The sequence below is a fragment of the Rhinoraja longicauda genome, chromosome 8 (assembly GCF_053455715.1).
Source record: "Rhinoraja longicauda isolate Sanriku21f chromosome 8, sRhiLon1.1, whole genome shotgun sequence".
NCBI lineage: Eukaryota > Metazoa > Chordata > Chondrichthyes > Rajiformes > Arhynchobatidae > Rhinoraja > Rhinoraja longicauda.
This window is the reverse complement of record NC_135960.1, coordinates 66,927,727-66,950,694: the sequence shown is the minus strand read 5'-3', so window position 1 is coordinate 66,950,694 and position 22,968 is coordinate 66,927,727. Positions and strand designations below refer to the sequence as shown.

Here is a 22,968-nt window from a genome sequence, read left to right as displayed (position 1 = left end):
GACAGTGTGGAGAGAGTGTCCAGCTTCAAGTTGCTGGGCACTCACATTTCGGAGGACCTAACATGGTCCAATAACACTGCTGCGCTGGTCAAGAAGGCACAGCAACGACTGTTCTACCTAAGAACACTGAAGAAGTCTGGTCTACCCCAACAGCTGCTGACGGCCTTCTACCGCTGCACCATAGAGAGCATCCTAACACATGGCATCCCTGTGTGGTACCTCAGCTGCACGGAGGCAGAGAGGAAAGCTCTTCAGCGATAAGTCCATAGAGTTCAGAGGACCATCGGAACACAGCTTCCAGACTTGGAGGGCATCTACAACACACGATGCCTCAGAAAAGCCACCAGCATCCACAAAGACTCTTCACACCCCTGCAACAGTCTGTTCGAACTTCTACCATCGGGCAGACGATACAAGGCCTTCTACGCCCGCACCTCCAGACTCAGGAACAGCTTCATCCCCAGGGCCATAGCTGTTATGAACCGGTCCTGCTGAGCCGGATGGTCACATCGCACAGTGAACCGGCACAGATCTACTTGCACTTTATTCTGTTTTAAAACTGTTACAATTTGTTTCATTGGGTTGTTTAAATTAATACTGACTAGCTAATTAAATTATCGCATCGTATGGGAGGCGCATTCCCAATCTCGTTGTACCCCTGTACAATGAGAATAAAGATATATTGTATTGTATTGTATTATATTGTTCCTGTGTGTGTATATTATGTATGTTCCGAGGAAATTGAAACGCCTGCTTTTGTTCCTCTGTTGAAAGAATGCCAAAGAATTATGCTTTACGCTAATATCATAATGTCACACTTCATACATTTCTTTACGTTGGAAAATTGGAGATCAGGTTTTCAAAACAATACAATTGAAATACATTTATATCAAACCGCGATTCAGAATGATGTGGTCATTAGTCCTAAAATTCAAGCAAACATCACATTAATTTTCAATAAAGTGGATATGATCTATCAGATGACAGAAATGCATCACCTGCCAGGCTGTAGTAATTTCTGCACTCCAGTGTGTTGGGACCCTCAGAGCTCATCAGCATGGTATTGGAAAAATACATCGTTGCCAGAAATCCCTCCAAATTCACTGAAAGAATAAATATTGAAGGTATTTATTCTCAAAATGCTGGAGTAACTCAGCAGGTCAAGCAGCATCTCAGGAGAGAAGGAATGGGTGTCGGTTAGTTTTAATTAGTTCAGTTTATTCTCACATGCACCGAAGATATTTATTCACAAAATGCTGGCGTAACTCAGCAGGTCAGGCAGCATCTCGGGAGAGAAGGAATGGGTGACGTTTCGGGTACAATGGGGAAGTACAAAGAGACCTGAGTGTCCTTTTTCATCAGTCACTTAAAGTTATCATGCAGGTACAGCAGGCAGTGAAGAAAGCTAATGGCATGTTGGCCTTTATGACAAGAAGAGTTGAGTATAGGAGCAAAGAGGTCCTTCTGCAGTTGTACAGGGCCCTAGTGAGACCACACCTGGAGTACTGTGTGCAGTTATGGTCTCCAAATTTGAGGAAGGATATTCTTGCTATTGAGGGCGTGCAGCGTAGGATCACCAGGTTAATTCCCGGAATGGCGGGTCTGTCGTATGTTGAAAGACTGGAGCGACTAGGCTTGTATACACTGGAATTTAGAAGGATGAGGAGGGATCTTATTGAAACATATAAGATTATTAAGGGATTGGACACATTAGAGGCAGGAAACATGTTCCCAATGTTAGGGGAGTCCAGAACCAGGGGCCACGGTTTAAGAATAAGGGGTAGGCCATTTAGAACGGAGATGAGGAAAAACCTTTTCAGTCAGTGAGTTGTAAATCTGTGGAATTCTCTGCCTCAGAAGGCAGTGGAGGCCAATTCTCTGGATGCTTTCAAGAGAGAGCTAGATAGAGCTCTTAAAGATCAGGGGATATGGGGAGAAGGCAGGAACGGGGTACTGATTGTGAATGATCAGCCATGATCACATTGAATGGCGGTGCTGGCTCGAAGGGCTGAATGGCCTACTCCTGCACCTATTGTATATTGTCTATTGACCCAAATCTTTTCTCCAGAGATGCTGTGTGACCCGCTGAGTTACTCCAGCTTTTTATGCCTATCTTCGGTTTAAACCAGCATCTGCAGTTCCTTCCCACACATGATAGTTTACAAGTTTTGCTCTGTTCAATCATGTGATAATGCAGCATAATAAGAAAGTCTAAAGAGAACCAGCTGCTGTGCTATCATGTTGGTCCAAAACATTTGAGAAATCCGGAATGCTAGATGATAAAAACACAACAGGTCACAGAGAATCTCGAGAAAAACAGAGTTACATTCTAAATTAGTTAGCTTCTTGCCATTTTCTGGACAGTTATTCTGCTCTGATCAAATTCATGGCATTGTACAGACTGATAGACAGAGTATGAGAAGACTGTATTCCCCCCCCCTCCTCTCAAACCAATGCCCTCCCCCCCTCTCAAACCAAACATCAGATGCTGAAGGCTCTCACCCTGACAGTCAAGCCCAGACCCAGAGGGTTTAATTGGCATATGAACCAACGACGGCAGAAGAAAGAAGTTCCCATAGTCAGCAGTTTAACACATTAACATTAACAATACACACAGATAATATATAATAATTTTTTTTAATCAATAAATTATTGACTGTAATACCGGGTAACCAGACCAAGATCTCGACAAAGATCACTGATCACCCTCAAGATTCTGACGGTTCTCCTCTATCATAAACTTTGCTGGAACCCTGGACAACCTGACCCAGTCAACTCAAATAATGGTGATTCTACAGCTTATGGTCGCTTGGTATATGAATACATTGGTACATGCATACCTTAGTATAGGAACACCTTGGTATATGAACACCTTGGTATTCGAATAACCTGGTATATGAATACCTTAGTATATGAACACCTTGGTACATGAACACCTTGTTACATGAATACCTTGGTATATTAATACTGTGGTGCATGAATAGCTTGGTATATAAATTGCTTGGTACGTGAATAATGGTACATGAACACCTTGGTACATTAATACCTTGGTACATGAACACATTGTGAATAAATATGAGGTCATCCAGTTTGAATGTGGATAAATGTGAGGTTATCCACTTTGGTGGAAAGAACAGGAAGGCAGATTATTACCTGAATGGTGTCAAGTTAGGAAACGGGAAGGACAACGAGATCTGGGTGTCCTAGTTCATCAGTCACTGAAAGGAAGCATGCAGGTACAGCAGGCAGTGAAGAAAGCTAATGGAATGTTGGCCTTCATAACAAGAGGAGTTGAATATAGGAGCAAAGAGGTCCTTGTGCAGTTGTACAGGGCCCTAGTGAGACCACACCTGGAGTACTGTGTGCAATTTTGGTCTCCAAATTTGAGGAAGGACTTTCTTACTATTGATGAAGTGCAATGTAAGTTCACAAGGTTAGTTCCTGGAATGGCGAGACTGTCGTATGTTGAAAGACTGGAGCGACTGGGCTTGTATACTCTGGAATTTAGAAGGATGAGAGGGGATCTTATTGAAACATATAATATTATTATGGGATTGGACACGCTAGAGGCGGGAAACATGTTCCCGATGTTGGAGGAGATCCGAACCAGGGGCCACAGTTTAAGAATAAGGGGTAGGCCATTTAGAACGGAGATGAGGAAAAACTTTTTCACTCAGAGAGTTGTGAATTTGTGGAATTCTCTACTCAGAAGGCAGTGGAAGCCAATTCCCTGGATGCTTTCAAGAGTTGGGTAGAGCTTTTGATGATAGCGGAGTCAAGGGAATGGGGGGAAGGAAGGAACGGGATACTGATTGTGGATGATCAGCCATGATCACGGTGAATGGCGGTGCTGGCCCGAAGGGCCGAATGGCCCACTCCTGCACCTAATGGCTATTGTCTATTGTCAGTGGTACATGAATACATTGGTACATAAATACCTTGGTATATGAATAACCTGGTTAATGAATTCCTAAGCACGTGAACACTGTGATACATGAACACCTTGGTACATGAACATATTGGTACATGAATACCTTGGTACATGAACACATTGAGGCTGATCATTAGCTTTCTCATCCTCATTAAGACAGTGGAATTTAAAAATGCTCCTCATTTTGTTTATCCTCTCAATGTTAGTAAATTCCTATTGTATTATATTTTTGCCCTTCCATGTCTCGAGAGCAACGGAGAGATGCAGCCCAGAAACATACCATGTGGCCCACCAAGTTAGTGGCACCCACCAATCACCCATTTCCACTGATCCAACTTGAATCCCACACTTTTTATTTTCCCTACATTCCCACCACCTCGTCCCAGATTCGACCACTCATCCACACACCAGGGGCAATTAACTTACCAACCCACATGTCATTGGGCTTTACTGCCAATATTTTGGTTGTCATGTTCTGTTTAGTTTGCATGCAAATGCCATATGCCTTTGCTTTGTCCTGTTGCCCTTAACTGAAACACGTGCTGATCAATTCCCATGACTAAGTGGTTGAGGCTGGCGCATTTAAAAGACATTAGGACAGGTACATGGATAAGAAAGGTTTAGAGGGATATGGAACAAACACAGAAACTCCAGCTTTTTGTGCATATCTACAGGTAGATGAGACGAGCTAAGTTGTGCCATCTTAGTCGGCTTGGGTAAGTGGGGCCGAAGGGCCAGTTTCTGTTCTGTACGACTCTGAATGACCATGGTCATCAGCTTTTCCACTGGTCCTGATTTTTATGCCTCTCATCCTCATGTGCCCTGATTGAACATCAGGCTTCCATCTTTGCTCCTGACATTGCTCCAATTACTGCATTTACACGAAAATCTGTGCGACCCAAAATTCTTTTGCTTTTTTAAGAAACTATGTTGATAGATACAGCAATGGTGCAAGTATGTTTGAATGTTAGCTCTAACTTGTTCAATAACCTGGAATGGATATCCTCATCTGCTTGTCAAGACTCGAACATTTCTTGTGGTGAGTGAGTGAAGAATGCCATGAATTAGAGATGATTCAATCATTAATCATCTCTTCTGATCTCTGATTTCAGATTCCACATTTACAACGTTCTGCAATCTCTGATGGTGCTGGCTGGTAATGATTTTTCAAGTATCAATGACTTTATCAACCAGGGCATTGACAATTCTGTGGGACATAAACACATTTCCCCAATGTTGCAGATGTATGTGACCCTGTTTCTACTGACAGGATTTCCTTGGGAATTTACTCACAACCTTCTCACCTTCAGTTTTCAATTAAATTACAGTATTTGTCTTGAAAAACATCTCCCTTCATTCGATGTTTGAACTGAAGAGCTTTTTTGCCTTGTCATATATTGACTGAGAATGATAATCAAATCTGGGACTGGAGTGTTCATTTTACCATCTTCTACTTTGACAGATGCTGGATCTTGTGCAACAGTTTTTTTTCTAAGGGCTCTCTTTTTTTTCCCCTTCCACGATGCTCAAGTGATCATCTCTGACCAGTGCACTTGACATGATTAATCCTGAGACGTGCTGCTGCATGTGTTGGATATGGGAGCAACAAATGATATGCTGCAGGAACCCAGCAGGTCAAGGTCAAGTAGCATCTGTGGGGGATTGAATGACCAATGTTTTGGGTGAAAACCCTGCATCGAGACCATTCCCCCCCCCCCAAACTCCCCTCCACAGATGCTGTTTGATCCACTGAGTTCCTCCAGCAGATTATTAATCCTGAGCCTCTCAGACTCATCCAACCAGTCAGTCAGTCAACCAGTCAGTTGTGTAGTAACCTGAGGTCCTCAGGGATTTGGAGACGTCAAGTGGCTGCTTATTCCTTATCGTCTCACTCTCACTGCCAGTGTCCCATGTAAATTCTTAACCAAATTCAAGTCCATTATGATATACGTGAGGCAGGAAGAGCTCAAATAGAGTTGACAAGATTCCTTACAGATTGTCCATGCACATATTAATATTAGTGAAATGTGTCGTAGAGCCATACAGCACAGAAACTCGCCCTTTGGTCCAAATCGTCCACGTCGACCGAGATGCCTCATTTAAGCTGGCCCCATTTGCTCATGTTTGACTAATATCGCTCCAAGCCTCTCCTGCATAAACATCATTCATAAACTTTGAAATGCTTAATAACGGTACATGAACACCTTGGTACATGAATTCCTTGGTATATGAATACCTTGGTATATGAGTAACCTGGTATATGAATGCCTTAGCATATGAACACTGTGGTACATGAACACTGTGGTGCATGATGCCTTAGAAACATATCATAACTTGCTCTGCAAGGTAATATCTATTTTATTCCTAGGTCCAAAATGGCAACTGGCAAATAAAATAGGGCTTTATAAAAATGCAGTATCAGTATTGATGAATAATACTTGTCGTTGCTTAATTTTGAAACGCAGCAGTATTTACGCTAGCTCAGTTGGTCCGTGGTACCTTTTTATGGTTTGCCATTCCAACATGAATACGATAGATTGAGTGCATATTTACATTGCAGCTCCCACCCTGGGACTGACAGCACACAGTGCAGATTTAAACAAAACGGAACTGCTTTCACTTTAGCCGGCTCCTGCTTGGCTGGGCAGAGATGCATCTCCCCCAGAGAGAGATGCACATGGTTGGTTGCAGTCACGGGGAAACCTCTCTCAGCAGCTGAAGAATATAATGAACCTTTGGTAATATGACGCCCCAAAGCAGCCTACAGCCAGCGTTTGAAGTTTAATCATTGTTGCAATGTAGGGGAAACCTGGAGATGATTTGCACACTGCATAGCCAAATAAACTGCTCAAGTGCTACTCAAATTGTACAATGAATGGTATAAGAAAATAACTGCAGATGCTGGTACAAATCGAAGGTATTTATTCACAAAATGCTGGAGTAACTCAGCAGGTCAGGCAGCATCTCGGGAGAGAAGGAATGGGTGACGTTTAGGGGCGAGACCAGGGTCTCGACCCGAAACGTCACCCATTCCTTCTCTCCCGAGATGCTGCCTGACCTGCTGAGTTATTCCAGCATTTTGTGAATAAATACCTACAATGAATGGTGGTCGATGAATAAATATTGGCCATCAAGAAGTATTCTCTTCTTCAAATAGTTTCCCAGGAATTTCCACATTTACTCAATCGGCCAAGCCGGGCATGTGGAAGTTGCCACGATGATACTCAGGCGGTTTGCTAGCATCGTACTGATGTGTGAGTCCGGATTGTGTGTTCAAATTGGTCCATTGTGGCTTTAGCTTTTAAAATTGGCTGATGAATCACACGAAAAAGAAAGTAGAAACAAGAGCGAGAAGATGGAAAAAAGGAGTAAATCAACAGGAAAGTTAATAAAAGATTTTTAAGAGTTTCCACAAAAATGTAAAAAGCGACGGGCAACAACAGTTGTGGATTCCTTTGAGGCAGATGCACGGAATATTACAGCTCACGATGGAAACAAGGTTGAAGTTCAAAACAAAGATTTTAAAACTGTCTTTACAGTAAAATTCACAGACAATATAGAGGAAATTCTGGAGAACCAAGAGGCTAATTCTTCTTCTTTCGTGTCCATCATCCATGTTTCAAATGTTACAATAGACAATAGGTGCAGGAGGAGGCCATTCGGCCCTTCGAGCCAGCACTGCCATTCAATGTGATCATGGCTGATCATTCTCAATCAGTACCCCGTTTCTGCCTTCTCCCCATACCCCCTGACTCCGCTATCCTTAAGATCTCTATCTAGCTCTCTTTTGAATGCATTCAGAGAATTGGCCTCCACTGCCTTCTGAGGCAGAGAATTCCACAGATTCACAACTCTCTGACTGAAAAAGTTCTTCCTCATCTCAGTTCTAAATGGCCTACCCCTTATTCTTAAACTGTGGCCCCTTGTTCTGGACTCCCCCAACATTGGGAACATGTTTCCTGCCTCTAACGTGTCCAACCCCTTAATAATCTTATACGTTTCGATAAGATCTCCTCTCATCCTTCTAAATTCCAGTGTATACAAGCCTAGTCGCTCCAGTCTTTCAACATATGATAGTCCCGCCATTCCGGGAATTAACCTAGTAAACCTACGCTGCACGCCCTCAATATACATCACTGTCTTCGTCCGTCGTGAAAAGGGTGCAAGCTTCCGGCGACAATCAGTGGGAGCCATCACGTACAATAGATGATGGTGGTAGCAGGATTAGCTCAGGACACTTGCAGTTTCCAGCCCCGCGACGTGGACGCTTCTGCTATGGGGCCAAGAGGCTAATTAAAATCCCCATTTTCTTTTAAAATGGCACAGCATTTATAAATTGAGTTTGAAGTTTGGCAGTCATTGTTTGGACTTTTTCTGAGAGGGAATTTATCTCAAAGATATGCCCACTAAATTTCTCTTGTGGAGAGGATGTAAAGTTGTGATTGGCTGTTTGACAGCAGAGATGTGCTTGATTTGCACCAGATAGTCCCATCACCATGGTTGTTTTGCTCCTGTTTAGGACCACACTAGCTAAATGATCATCAAAGCTGGTGAGGCACCACAGAGACTCACAAACTCAATGTCTGTGCTTCAGTCAGGAATTTGGCCTGGGCTTAAATCCATTTGTTGTTCCTGGTGGTATTGTTGAGGGAGCTGGTGGTGGGATCTTATTCCTTGAAACCATATTGTGAGCTGGGGTTTGGAGAGTCCTGGTGGATTGGTAATACTTGATATTGCTGCTGCCTCAGTGATTATGACATGGGGTATTGCCAATTGTACTCAGACCAAGAAAGGTCAATTTGATTTTTTGATTTTAGATTTTAGAGATACAGAGCAGAAACAGGCCCTTCGGCCCACCGAGTCCGCGCCGCCCAGCGATCCCCGCACATTAACACTATCCTACACCCACTAGGGACAATTTTTACATTTGCCCAGCCAATTAACCTACAAACCTATACGTCTTTGGAGTGTGGGAGGAAACCGAAGATCTCGGAGAAAACCCACGCAGGTCACGGGGAGAACGTACAAACTCCGTACAGTACAGCACCTGTAGTCAGGGTAGAACCTGAGTCTACGGCGCTGCATTCGCTGTAAGGCAGCAACTCTACCGCTGCGCCACCGTGCCGCCCTAAAAAGATTAAAAGAAATCACTAGGGAAATCAAAGAAACTAAGAAGTCTCGATCCAAAATGTCACCTATTCCTTTTCTCCAGAGATGCTATCTGACCAGCTGAGATCCTCCAGCATTTTGCATCTAACAAAAAAACTAAAAGTGGACAAATCATTTCCTTAGTCACCAGTCAACTTTGCCTGCATCAGGCATCATCTACAAAGTGCACTGTGGACCCTCAACAAAGGCTTCAGCTGAACATGCACCTCATGCATTATGCAGACTTGGAAATATACCACTGCTATCCGCTGCAGCGAGATCCTGGAATTTCCTCCATAATCAAACTGTGAAAATATCATGTGTAGGAAGGAACTGCAGATAATGGTTTAAACCGAAAATAGACACAAAATGCTGGAGTAATTCAGCAGGGCAGGCAGCATCTCTGGAGACAAGGAATGGGTGACGTTTCGAGTCGAGACCCTTCTTCAGACTGAAAGTCACGGGAAAGGGAAATGAGAGATATGGACGATGATGTCGAGAGATATAGAACAAATGAATGAAAGATATGCAAAAAGGTAACAATGATAAAGAGAAACAGGCCATTGTTAGCTGTTTGCTGAGTGCGAACAAAAAGCTGGTGCGACTTGGGTGGGGGAGGGATGCTAGGACTGCAACAGTCCAAGGAGTCAACACATCATCTTCGACTCAAGTGCATGAATGGATGGGAATTAAATGTGGAATTGCCAGAAATGGTTATATTTCAGGTATCAAATAATGACAGAGAATTGGTGAATTTTCTTTCAAAGATCCGTCTTCCGTATACATGTGTTGTGTCTTTGACTCTTCAGCTCCCTATCAATTAGTTTGCAGGACTTAAATCATTCAATAATCTATTTTATAGTGACTGAAGATTTCACGTCAAGTCACAAAATTAATATTTAATGAATTTCAATGAAGGGGGGATCATATCACATTAAAGTATTAAATATGTACAATTACAGATAAATTACATTGTGTAATGATGTCCATTTTATATCAAGTGTATAGGAAGGAGCTGCAGATGCTGGTTTACATTGAAGATAGATACAAAATGCTGGAGTAACTCAGCAGGACAGGCAGCATCTCTGGAGGGAAGGAATTGGTGATGAAATGAATGACCTGAAACGTCACCCATTCCTTCTCTCCAGAGATGCTGCTTGATCTGCTGAGATACTCCAGCATTTTGTGCTGCTGAAATACTCCACATTTTACATCAATGTGGATGAAATGCATTGTCCAGTGATTAGAATGTATTCATCTGTGTTTACAGTCTGATAAACTGTACCAATTAAGAATGTAATTGCTCCACTATCGGTAAACGTGACGATTAAACACTCTTGACACATCATTCTTGTAGAATAAAATATTGCTAGCAGTTAAATGTAATTATATATGTTCTCTAGTCAAAATCTGGTGGCTGAACATGTCTAAGGTAAGGACTAGTGGAGCTTTCATGATCTTTCTTTGGACTTCCCGATGTGCATTACATCTTAGTTTAGTTTAGAGATAAAACATGGAAACAGGCCCTTCGGCCCACCGAGTCCACACCTGCCTCTGTCTTAAAAATGTAGGCGAGAGTTCCAAAAGACCATAACCCTCTGAGAGAAAAAATCCCCCTTCAACTTTTTCTTAAATGTATAACTTATATTTAATCAGTGGTCCCTCCATATCCACTCTGAAAAGACCGTTCAAAATCTGCAGAATATAGTGAAAACAATTAATCTCTGACCCCAAAGATCTGCTTGGGCAGGAGAAAGGTTTCTATTACAGATTTCCAGCACGCACAGGAGTTTGCATTAGCATTTCATATATGGACCAACCACATTGATGACACTATCAAGAAAGCACACCGTCACCACCACTTCCAGAGATTGAGGAAATTTAGCATGTTTCCAGTGACTGACAAACCTCTACAGATGCACTGTAGAAAGCATACTGTCAGGTTACCCCTCAGCTTGGTTTGAGAACAGCTCTGTCCAAGACCGCAGGAAATTGCAGAGTTGTCGATGTGGCCCAGTCATCACACAGATCAGGCTTCCCTCCATTGACTTATGTTGGCTGCTTTTCTGAGGTATTGTGAAAAGCAGCCAACATAATCAAATATAGTTGCAACTCGGTCATTCCTTTGACGAAATGTAGACTTGTAGCGATACCTCAGAAAAGCAGCCAACATAATCAAAGATTTATCCCACCTTGGTCATTCCTTCTTCTTCTTGCTCCCATCAGGCAGAAGGTACAATAGCTTGAAAGTGCGCACCACCAGACTCAGGAACAGCTTCTTCCCCTCTGTTATCAGGCTTCTGAACGGTTCTTTCATAATCTAGAGTACTGTGCGATTCACCTTTAGCCATTGTGGACATTAAATTTTGTCTATGGAACTGATGCACTACAATGCTGAGAACTATATCCTGCACTCTGTATCTTCTCCTTCACTCTGCCTATTGTACTTGAGTTTAACTTGACTGCATTTATGTACAGTATTGTCTGATCTGAATCGGGTAGACGCACAGAGTCTCTTGCCCAGACTAGGGCAATCGAGAACCAGAGGACATAGGTTTAAGGTGAAGGGGGAAAGACTTCATTGGAATCTGAGGAGTAACTTTTTCACACAATGGGTGTATGGAACGATCTGCCAGAGGAGGTCATTGAGGCAGGTCCAATCACAATGTTTAAGAAACATTTAGACAGGTACATGGATAGGACAGATTTAGAAGGATATGGGCCAAATGCAGAAAGGTGGGACATGTTGGTCGGTGTGGGCAAGTTGGGCCGAAGGTCCTGTTTCCACATTGTGAAACTCTATGACTCAATATGACTCTATGATTGGATAGCATACAAAACAAGGCTTTTCACTGTACACAATGACGTAAGACATGGTACGGATGACAGGGCAGGTGCAGCGTGACAGAGTGGGTGCCAGGGTAAGGACAGGGTGACGGTGAATGCTTGACTGTGCGTGACACGGTGGGGATAGGGTGACAAGACTGAGTGACAGGGTGACTCTGGGTGGATGCTGGGTGCTAGATGACAGGGTGAGGGTGGGTGGGTGACAGATTGTCTGTGGGTGGGTGACAGTATGTCTGTGGGTGGGTGCTGGGTGACAAGGAGACAGTGGGTGGGTGCAGTGTGACAGTTGGTGGGTGCTGGGTGACAGTGGGTGGGTGACAGGGAGACAGTGGGTGGGTGCTGCATGACAGTGGGTGGGTGACAGGATCACGGTGGGTGGGTTCTGGGTGGGTGACTGGGTGACAGGGTGACTGTGGGTGACAGGGTGCTGTGGGTGGGTGCCGGGTGACAGTTGTTGCTGGGAGACAGTGGGTGCTGGGTAACAGTGGGTGCTGGGTGCCAGTGGGTGCTGGGTGACAGTGGGTGCTGTGTGACAGTGGGTGACAGGGTGCTGGGTGACAGGGTGCTGGTGACAGGATGATAGTGGGTGGGTGCTAGATGACAGAGTGAGGGTGGGTGGTTGACAGGGAGACAGTGGGTGGGTGCTGGGTGACAGTGAGTGGCAGTGTGCTGGGTGCCAGTTGTTGCTGGGTGACAGTGGGTGCTGGTTGCTGTGGGTGGGTGCTGGGTGCCGGTGGGTGCTGGGTGACAGTGGGTGACAGGGTGCTGGTGACAGTGGGTGACAGGGTGCTGGGTGACAGTTGTTGCTGGGTGCCAGTGGGTGCTGGGTGCCAGTGGGTGGGTGCCGGGTGCCGGTTGTAGCTCGGTGACAGGGTGCCGCTGGGTGACAGGGAGGGTGCCAGTTGTAGCTGGGTGACAGGGTGCCAGTTGTAGCTGGGTGACAGGGTGCCGCTGGGTGACAGGGTGCCGCTGGGTGACAGGGTGCTGGGTGACAGGGTGCTGGGTGACAGGGTGCTGGGTGACAGGGTGCTGGGTGACAGGGTGCTGGGTGACAGGGTGCTGGGTGACAGGGTGCTGGGTGACAGGGTGCTGGGTGACAGGGTGCTGGGTGACAGGGTGCTGGGTGACAGGGTGCCGCTGGGTGACAGGGTGCTGGGTGACAGGGTGCTGGGTGACAGGGTGCTGGGTGACAGGGTGCTGGGTGACAGGGTGCTGGGTGACAGGGTGCTGGGTGACAGGGTGCTGGGTGACAGGGTGCTGGGTGACAGGGTGCTGGGTGACAGGGTGGGTGCTGGGTGTCAGGGAGGGAGCCGCTGGGTGACAGGGAGGGTGCCGCTGGGTGACAGGGAGGGTGCCGGTTGTAGCTGGGTGTCAGGGTACCACTGGGTGCCTGTGGGTGGGTGCTGGGTGACAGGGAGGGTGCCGCTGGGTGACAGGGAGGGTGCCGCCGGGTGAGGGAGGGTGCCGCCGGTTGTCGCCGGGAGGTGGGCGGGGTGTCTGTGACTGTGTCAGCGGGGCGGTGCTGGCGCAGTGCGGGGATGATGGCGGACGAGGCCGGGCAGCGGTGGCGGGAGGAGCCGGTGGTGGAGGGGCCGGGGCCGGGGCCGGGGGAGAGTGAGGGAGAGTCGGGGGGTGAAGAGGACGAGCCGGGGGTCCGGGCCCGGGCCCAGCCCGACCAGGACCACAGCGACGCGCTGGGCAGCCGCAGCACGGTAGGGGTAGGGCCGGGCCGGGGCCTGGTGGCGGGCGGGCGGGCGGGCGGTGGGTCGGCCCCAGCTCCGGCTCACGGGCATCGCAGCCAGCGGGGCCGGGCCGGGCCGGGCCGGGCCGGACCTGGTCTGGTGGCGGCAGCACCCCGGCCACCAGTCGGGGGTCTCGGTTGCTGGGGAGGGAGGCCGGGGCCTGGTGTCCGCGGTGCCCCGGGTAGAGGCGCCGGGCCGGGCCGGGGTGGGGGGTCTGGAGCCTGGAGCCGGGCCCGGCTTGTCACCGCTTCACCTGCAGCCTGTTCCGGGCACACCTGGCGTGTGAGGCGGGGCGGGGCGGGGGCAGATGTGCTGCGGCCACGGCCCCTCTGCTCTCGGCCATGACTCTGACCCCAATGCACCATCCTGTTCATCCCCCACCCTGACCCCAATGCACCGTCCTGTTCATCCCCCACCCTGACCCCAATGCACTGTCCTGTTCATCCCCCACCCTGACCCCAATGCACCGTCCTGTTCATCCCCCACCCTGACCCCAATGCACTGTCCTGTTCATCCATCCCTGGTCCCTCTGTTGTCAGCCCTGCCCTGACTCTAATGTACTGTCTTGTTCATCCCCACCTGCCTGCTGTGTTGCTGGAGTTGGGGGGGATTGGGACAGCTTGGTTCAACCCTGAAATCGATTGATTCAGAAGTGTGATATTTATTTTAGTTATTTGGGTAGTTATTAGAACAACAAGCTTGTGCTTAACTTGTGGTGTAGATTTGTATTGTATTGAAGGCTACTTAATGGAAGTAAATGGGAATGATCCCAGTGCCATTGTGGAAATGTGGCACAAAGGCTGGGAGCTGAATGATCAATGGTATTTGACAATTGGGCAAGATGGGGTAGATCTGTGTAAAATGTTCATATATGTAGTCATACAGCATGGAACTCGACCCTTTGGCCCAACTTCCCCATGCCAAACATGTCCCATGTAAACTAGTCCTGTTTGTCCCTTATCCTTCTCTAAACCTATCTTATCCATGTCCTACCTACCTGTACCAATGTCACTTAAATGTTATGATAGTACCTGCCTCAACTACCTCTTCTGGCAGCTTGTTCCATATACCCACTGCCCTCTCTGTAATTAAAAAAAGTCACCCCTCGGGTTTCTGTTAAATCCCCACCTTAAACCTATGTCCGCTGGTTTTTGATTTCCTCTTCTCTGGGCAAAAGACTGCATTTACCTGATCTATTTCAATGGTTCTTGATTTGTGGATTAAAATCAATTTGGGAAAGCTAAGAAATAAAGTTTAGAAAACCTTGACAGGAGTTATTTATGGGCAATCAAATAGTAGTTGTTGTGTTGGGTGGGGCAAATCAGTAAATTGGAATTGTACAAGATGGATAATGCAGTAATCAGAGGGGACAAATCTACATGTGTACTGTGCAAATCAAATTAGCACTAACGAGGTGACAGACACATTGGTGAAGTGTAAGAAAGTAACTGCAGATGCTGGTACAAATCGAAGGTATTTATTCACAAAATGCTGGAGTAACTCAGCAGGTCAGGCAGCATCTCAGGCAGCATCTCAGGAGGGAAGGAATGGGCGACGTTTTGGGTCGAGACCCTTCTTCAGACTGATGTCAGGGGGGCGGGACATAGGAAGGATATAGGTGGAGACAGGAAGATAGAGAGAGAACTGGAAAGGGGAAGAGAGGGACAGAGGAACTATCTAAAGTTGGAGAAGTCAATGTTCATACTGCTGGGCTGTAAGCTGCCCAAGTGAAATATGAGGTGCTGTTGCTCCAATTTCCGGTGGGCCTCACTATGGCACTGGAGGAGGCCCATGCCAGAAAGGTCAGAGTGGGAGGGGGAGTTGAAGTGCTCAGCCACTGGGAGATCAGGTTGGTTAAGGCAGACTGAGCGAAGGTGTTGAGCGAAACGATCGCCGAGCCTGCGTATGGTTTCGCCGATGTAAAGAAGTTGACATCTAGAGCAGCGGATGCAGTAGATGAGGTTGGCGGAGGTGCAGGTGAACCTCTGTCTCACCTGGAAGTGCAGGTGAACCTCTGTCTCACCTGGAAGTGCAGGTGAACCTCTGTCTCACCTGGAAGTGCAGGAGAACCTCTGTCTCACCTGGAGCAGTGTGTTCTGGATTAATATGGTGAGGAACCAACTGGTGAGAAGACTGTTTTGGATCTTGTTCTGGGTAAAGATAATGTCATCAAGGGGCCTTTGAGTAAAGTGGTTACAATAAGTTAGAATTTTGCACTGAGTTTGAAATTGATTAGTTCCAAATTGGTTGTTTTATTGGGAAAGGACATTGAAAGGTCTGACATGTGTAGGTAATGGTTCACACTTCAGAAACAATGCATAAATTGTAAAATCAAAATCATTTTTAAGGGACAAAATAGGGACAAACCTACAAAAATAGTTTCATCTATGACTCATTAGTAATTAAAGTCAAAGACAGAAACTTATAAAGTTGCCAGAAGTAACTATAGGGCTGTGGATATGAAAGCATTTAAAAACTACAAAGCAGGATCCTTTCATTCTTCTGCCTTTGCTACTTGTTGGACCAGTCTGCCAGGTCCGTGAAGTCAAATACCAAGATCTCATGCACTCGCCTGCAGTCTCTTCATTTATATAATATGCCTTTTGACTGCGGGACATGATCTCAGTTCCCCATGTTAAACTCAACTTCACCATTTTGTGTCCACTCACTCAATCTATTTGTATCCTGTTTGGTATAATCAGCAAATCTGGCAATCTTGCATTGTGTTCCTTCCTCCAGAACAGTAATGTAAGTTGTGAACAATTGCAGGTCAAAAAATGACGGTCATAGAGCACCCTTCGGCACAACTTGCCCTTGCCAACCAAGATGCCCCATCTATGCTAGTCCAGTTTGCCTGCATTGGGGCCCATATCCCTTCAAACCTTTCCCATCCATTTACTTGTCCAAATGTCTTTTAAATAGTGATATCGACATTACTCCACTAGTTGCTTACTTCCAGTCTTAACAAGATATTCCAATTCTATTTTCTGAGATAACCAGTTTTTAATCCATTCCAATGCACTTCCTCTGATTGAAGATTTTAATTTGTGCACCTTGTCAAATGTCTTTTAGAAATTAAACGCACTACATCTACATGTACCCCTCTCTTAACTCTATCATTAAACTATGTTTAATTATTTTTAAGCTTTCCTAAATGATGCGCCATTTCCTCTTTCATTTTTGACTCTAGCATCTTAACAGTATTAGCTATTAAACTAACTAGCCTGTAGTTCCCTCATCTTCTGCCTTTCTCCTTTTTTGAGAAAGGGAATAACACTGCGATTCCCAGTTTTCTGATACCCTCCTGGAGTTATGATGGAATGGTGTTTTTCAAGTTGTTTTTTGGACTGGAGGCCTGTGACAAGTGATGTGCCTTAGGGATCAGTGCTGGGCCCATTGTTGTTTGTGGTTTATGTCAATGATTTGGATGAGATCGCAAAAGGCATGATTAGTTAGTTTGCTGATGACGCTAAATTAGGTAGAATTATAGCTAGCGAAGATGGTTATCAAATATAACAGCAGAATTTTGATCGGTTGGGCAGTTGGATAATGGAATTTAATGCAGATTATAGTGCTGTTGCTTTTTGGGAAGTCAAACTAGAGCACGAGCATCATAGTGAATGGCAGGGCCTGGGGAGTGTAGGAGAACAGAGGGATCGAGGAGTGCAGATAGATAGTTCCCTGAATGTGGCGTCACAGGTAGGTAGGGTGGTCTAGATGGGTTTCCGTACATTGGCCTTCATTAGTCAGTGTATTGAGTATAGAAGTTGAGATGTTATGTTACAATTGTACAGGATGTTGGTGAAGCCGCATTTGGAGTATTGTGTTCAGTTTTGGTCATCCTGCTCAAGGAAAGATGTTGTTAAATTGGAAAGAATGCAGAGAAGATTTAAAAGGATGTTGCCAGGAATTAAGGGCCCGAGCTATAAGGAGAGTTGGGCAGGCTAGGACTTTATTCCTTGGAGTGCAGGAGGCTGCTGGGTAATCTACAGAGGCATGATGAGATCATGACGTGGATAGATAGGGCCAATTCAAAGGTTTATTACCCAGAGTACAGGACTCAAGAACCAGAGGACATGGGTTTGTGAAAGAGGAAAGATGTCATAGAAACCTTGCTATTATAGACAATAGACAATAGATGCAGGAGTAGGCCATTCAGCCCTTCGAGCCAGCACCGCCATTCAATGCGATCATGGCTGATCACTCTCAATCAGTACCCCGTTCCTGCCTTCTCCCCATACCCCCTCACTCCGCTATCCTTAAGAGCTCTATCCAGCTCTCTCTTGAAAGCATCCAACGAACTGGCCTCCACTGCCTTCGGAGGCAGAGAATTCCACACCTTCACCACTCTCTGACTGAAAAAGTTCTTCCTCATCTCAGTTCTAAATGGCCTACCCCTTATTCTTAAACTGTGGCCCCTTGTTCTGGACTCCCCCAACATTGGGAACATGTTTCCTGCCTCTAATGTGTCCAATCCCCTAATTATCTTATATGTTTCAATAAGATCCCCCCTCATCCTTCTATATTCCAGTGTATACAAGCCTAATTGCTCCAGCCTTTCAACATACGACAGTCCCGCCATTCCGGGAATGAACCTAGTGAACCTACGCTGCACGCCCTCAATAGCAAGAATATCCTTCCTCAAATTTGGAGACCAAAACTGCACACAGTACTCCAGGTGCGGTCTCACCAGTGCCCGGTACAACTGTAGAAGGACCTCTTTGCTCCTATACTCAACCCCTCTTGTTACGAAGGCCAACATTCCATTGGCTTTCTTCACCGCCTGCTGTACCTGCATGCTTCCTTTCAGTGACTGATGCACTAGGACACCCAGATCTCGTTGAACATCCCCTCTTCCTAACTTGACACCATTCAGATAATAATCTGCCTTTCTATTCTTACTTCCAAAGTGCAGCGTAGGTTTACTAGATTAATTCCCGTAATGGCGGGACTGTCATATGTTGAAAGACTGGAGCGAATAGGCTTGTATACACTGGAATTTAGAAGGATGAGAGGAGATCTTATCGAAACATATAAGATTATTAAGGGGTTGGACACGTTAGAGGCAGGAAACATGTTCCCAATGTTGGGGGAGTCCAGAACAAGGGGCCACAGTTTAAGAATAAGGGGTAGGCCATTTAGAACTGAGATGAGGAAAAACCTTTTCAGTCAGAGAGTTGTGAATCTGTGGAATTCTCTGCCTCAGAAGGCAGTGGAGGCCAATTCTCTGAATGCATTCAAGAGAGAGCTGGATAGAGCTCTTAAGGATAGCGGAGTCAGGGGGTATGGGGAGAAGGCAGAAACGGGGTACTGATTGAGAATGATCAGCCATGATCACATTGAATGGGGCTGCTGGCTCGAAGGGCTGAATGGCCTCCTCCTGCACCTATTGTCTATTGAGGGGCAACCTTTTCCACACACAGTGGATTGATGTATGGAACAAGCTGGGAGGAGGTAGTGGAGACATACTATAACAACGTTTGGAAGGCATTTGGACAGGTACATGGATGGGAAAGGATTAGAAGGAGATGGGCCAGATATGGGCAGGTCAGACTAGCGTAAATGGGACATTTTGATCGGCAAGGCCAAGTTGGACCAAAGGGTTTGTTTCCATGCTATATGACTCCATGGCTATTATGAAACACATTATCTGAAAGGTCCACTATCTCATTAGCCACTTTAAAACCTTTTCAGTCCATTTGGTCCTGGTGACTTATCCATTTTTGGCTTAATAACTTTATCCTTTGAAATTGCGATTTTTGTAACTTCTCCCATTTTATATGAAATTAGCCTGCATGTTATCATGGGGCTCTCAATGTCAACAACGGTAAAGATTGATGCAAACATTTTTTCAACATATCTGCCATTCCTTTGTTTGCTATTATAGACAATAGACAATAGGTGCAGAAGGAGGCCATTCGGCCCTTCGAGCCAGCGCCGCCATTCAATGTGATCATGGCTGATCATTCTCAATCAGTACCCCGTTCCTGCCTTCTCCCCATACCCCCTGACTCCGCTATCCTTAAGAGTTCTATCTAGCTCTCTCTTGAATGCATTCAGAGAATTGGCCTCCACTGCCTTCTGAGGCAGAGAATTCCACAGATTCACAACTCTCTGACTGAAAAAGTTTTTCCTCATCTCCGTTCTAAATGGCCTACCCCTTATTCTTAAATTGTGGCCCCTTGTTCTGGACTTCCCCCAACATTGGGAACATGTTTGCTATTATAGACAATAGACAATAGGTGCAGGAGGAGGCCATTCGGCCCTTCGAGCCAGCACCGCCATTCACCAACGTTGTTCTCAAGACACCGCACATTTACCTTAGCTGTCTCTTCCTATTTATATCCATATAGTCATACAGCGTGGAAACAGACCCTTTGGCTGAACTATGCCTATGCCAACCAATCTATGCTAGTCCCAGCTGCCTGTGTTTGGCCCATATTCCTCTCAACATTTCCTATCCATGTACCTGTCTAAGTACCTTTTAAATGTTGTGATAGTACTGGTCTCAACAAGTCCTATCTGGCAGCTCCTTCCATATATCCACCAGCCTCTTAATGAAACTATAAACTTCTAACTTCTATATAAACTTCTATTGTTTGACAATAGACAATAGACAATAGGTGCAGGAGTAGGCCATTCAGCCCTTCGAGCCAGCACCGCCATTCAATGCGATCATGGCTGATATCTATACTGCATGCAACTTTTCTCTCAAAATTCATTTTCTTGAGTTTTTTTTGTATTCTGTTGAATCCTATAAAATTCCCAGTGCACTGGTCTCCCAATAACCCTTGCTGTTTTGTATACCCTTGTTTTCAATTCAACATTATCCTTTACCTCATGGGCTGTACCTTTCTCACAGAATTAGTCCGAGATAAACTCTTGCTGAGCATTGTATTGTTGCTGTTTGAATATCTGCCACTTAAAATGGCCATTTTCACTCTTTGCATTTTTATGTAATAGATAATGGAAGGCAAAAGCTGCTTATTGAAGAAACTGGAGATCAGCGTGTCAGAAGCAGAAAAACGAACTGGAAAGAATGCAATGAACATGCAGGAGATTTATACTGTGTACCTCATTGAAACAAGGTATCTGCATTTTACGATCAAAGTTTAAATCTGACTTGTGGTTTAGTGTTTGATATCATTGTGATGTCATTTTTGTGTTGTAGCCAGGCACACAATTTAGTTAGTTCCACTGACTAACATGGTCATATCACTGCACAGCTCTGATAGGCATGACTTTGCAGAGCCAAACATGATCTGTTCTATATAAATATTACTGTTCTTCTTGGACTGTGTGATATCCAACAATTTTCCCTTGGTGAGAAGCTGATGATACTTGTTGGCAGGCCAGCGTCAAGGCTGACAAGTTAATTTACAGAACTTGCAGCAAATGTGATGGTTAGCCGTGATTTTTTTGTATTGGGAGTTAATTAAGATGCATTGACTTTGTTTTTTAAGTTAATTGATTTTATAACATTGAACTGTGGTGAACTGTAAATTAGGCAGTTAATTAATCTTCATATTTTGTGTGAAAATTGCATTTGCCAAAAGTCCAGTAACTTATTAAAATGGCCTACTCCTGCACCTATTGTCTATTGTCTATTGAAGTCTTCTCAGCTACATTTAGAATGAGGCGTAGATGGGACTTTGAGCAAGTCACCAGCTGCCTTAACAATCTGCATTGGACTGTTTGCGATCTTTTACTCTTCACATCTCCAACTAAATTGTCTTCTAAGATGCAGACATATCAGCAATGCACTGCATTCTGCATTTGTTTTGATATGCTGTTATGGCTATCGTGGAATGCTATTAAAATGGTTTAGTATAATTATTATAGAAAATTATTGTATAATGTCATAGAGCAATGAGATGTTTGTGCAATTAAATCACTTGATTCTACTGTTGCTGCTAATAAGATTTATTATGACTTTGCTGTTTGATTAAATACAGTGCACATGTAGAATGTTGTGATCCTGGTAATATCACTGACTTAGCATTTGATCACATTTCGAGTATTTCAATGGTCACTTTACACTTGACTATTTCATCTGACTTTCTATTTGATGCAATTTACTTATTGTCTTCAGTAGACTGGGTAGCATAGAAAGCCCAGTCAAAATGTAGAAACAAGGAATTGGCGATGCTGCTTCACCAAGGAAAGACACAGAATGCTGGAGTAACTCGGCGGGCCAGGCTGCTCCCTGGAGAACATGAAGAAGGGTCCCAACCAGGAATGGCCCCCTATCTATGGTCTCCAGGATTTGACCTGACCTACTGAGTTACTCCAGCATTTTGTCTTTCCTTCGTATTAAAAGTCTAATGATGCAACTTATATTTTAAGTGAGCTTGACATTTTGGTTAAGTTGTGGTTCAAGATCACCAAACCAAGGTAGAATCTTTGTTGTATTCATTTGAATCTGTGTAAAAATTTGGAACTCCCATTAGTCTGCTGAGAAATATATAAATATGGTAAAGACCCCATGGACTGCAGGTGTGGACTAATTTTCTGTTCAAAATTCTGGTCAACAAAGATCAAAAAAGGAGGTAGGAAGATACAGGCGATTTGAGTGTGAATTTTTGTAGTGGGTAGGAAAATAAAGCTAAGCAATTAGAGGCTTGCAGAACTTCCTGATTATTGCAATAGAGAAACACATGTTTATGTGGAAGTCTCTTGGTATCATGTTTACATCTCTCGTATACTCCATTGAGGGGTTGTAGAAGATTTAGCTGCTTACTGTTTACCCATTTCAAATCAGAATTAACATCGTTTATTTGTAGTGATGCATTATTAAATTAAAAAAGCAAAGGTGTGCATTTTAGACTCCTTTTGGCATATTGTGCAGTCGGGGTAAATGGTGGTGGTAAGGCCACAATAAGTTGAGGCCAGACCTGAAGGTTACTTGCGCGCTATTAAATATACTATTCCAAAAATGCATTTGTGCTCTGGTGCAGTCGTTGTTTTTAGAAATATGAACAGGATTTCATAGGCCATTGGGCCTTGGTCTTTGCCATTCAACAAGACCATGTTTGATCTTCTACCATGTGTAATTTCTTCTGTCTTGCCCTCATTTCATTACTCTGTGTAGAAATCTCTCAATGTTTGAGCCTCAACAGCCATCTGAGCAGTGAATTCCCAAGATTCGCTATGCTAATATTTTTTAAATTCTCAATTTTAGTCCTATCGTATTCCTCTTTTAAATTTATTTCCCGGGTTCAGATGTCCATCCTCTGAAAGAGGAACAAGAGGGAACAAGAGGGAACAAGAGTGAAATGATGGAAGTCAATGAATTGTGAG

General features: G+C 44.8%; 2 protein-coding genes across 2 annotated transcripts in view; one reads left to right on the top strand and one right to left on the bottom strand.

Moving 5' to 3' along the window:
* tgfbr2l (transforming growth factor beta receptor-like) overlaps window positions 1-12,777 on the bottom strand; it is a 72,128-nt gene extending 59,351 nt beyond the window's left edge. The window contains exons 1-2 of the mRNA XM_078404578.1: window positions 11,272-12,777; window positions 999-1,103 (exon numbers count right to left, since the gene is read on the bottom strand). Coding sequence (XP_078260704.1) covers window positions 999-1,103; window positions 11,272-11,302 — 136 coding nt within the window. The 5' untranslated portion in view covers window positions 11,303-12,777. The remainder of the gene's footprint in view (window positions 1-998; window positions 1,104-11,271) is intronic.
* Window positions 12,778-13,449: 672 nt separating this feature from the next.
* The window catches only part of snx4 (sorting nexin 4), a 36,591-nt gene continuing 27,072 nt past the window's right edge, over window positions 13,450-22,968 (top strand). Inside the window, exons 1-2 of the mRNA XM_078404160.1 lie at window positions 13,450-13,638; window positions 20,632-20,756. Of these exons, the coding sequence (XP_078260286.1) occupies window positions 13,465-13,638; window positions 20,632-20,756 (299 nt within the window). The 5' untranslated portion in view covers window positions 13,450-13,464. The remainder of the gene's footprint in view (window positions 13,639-20,631; window positions 20,757-22,968) is intronic.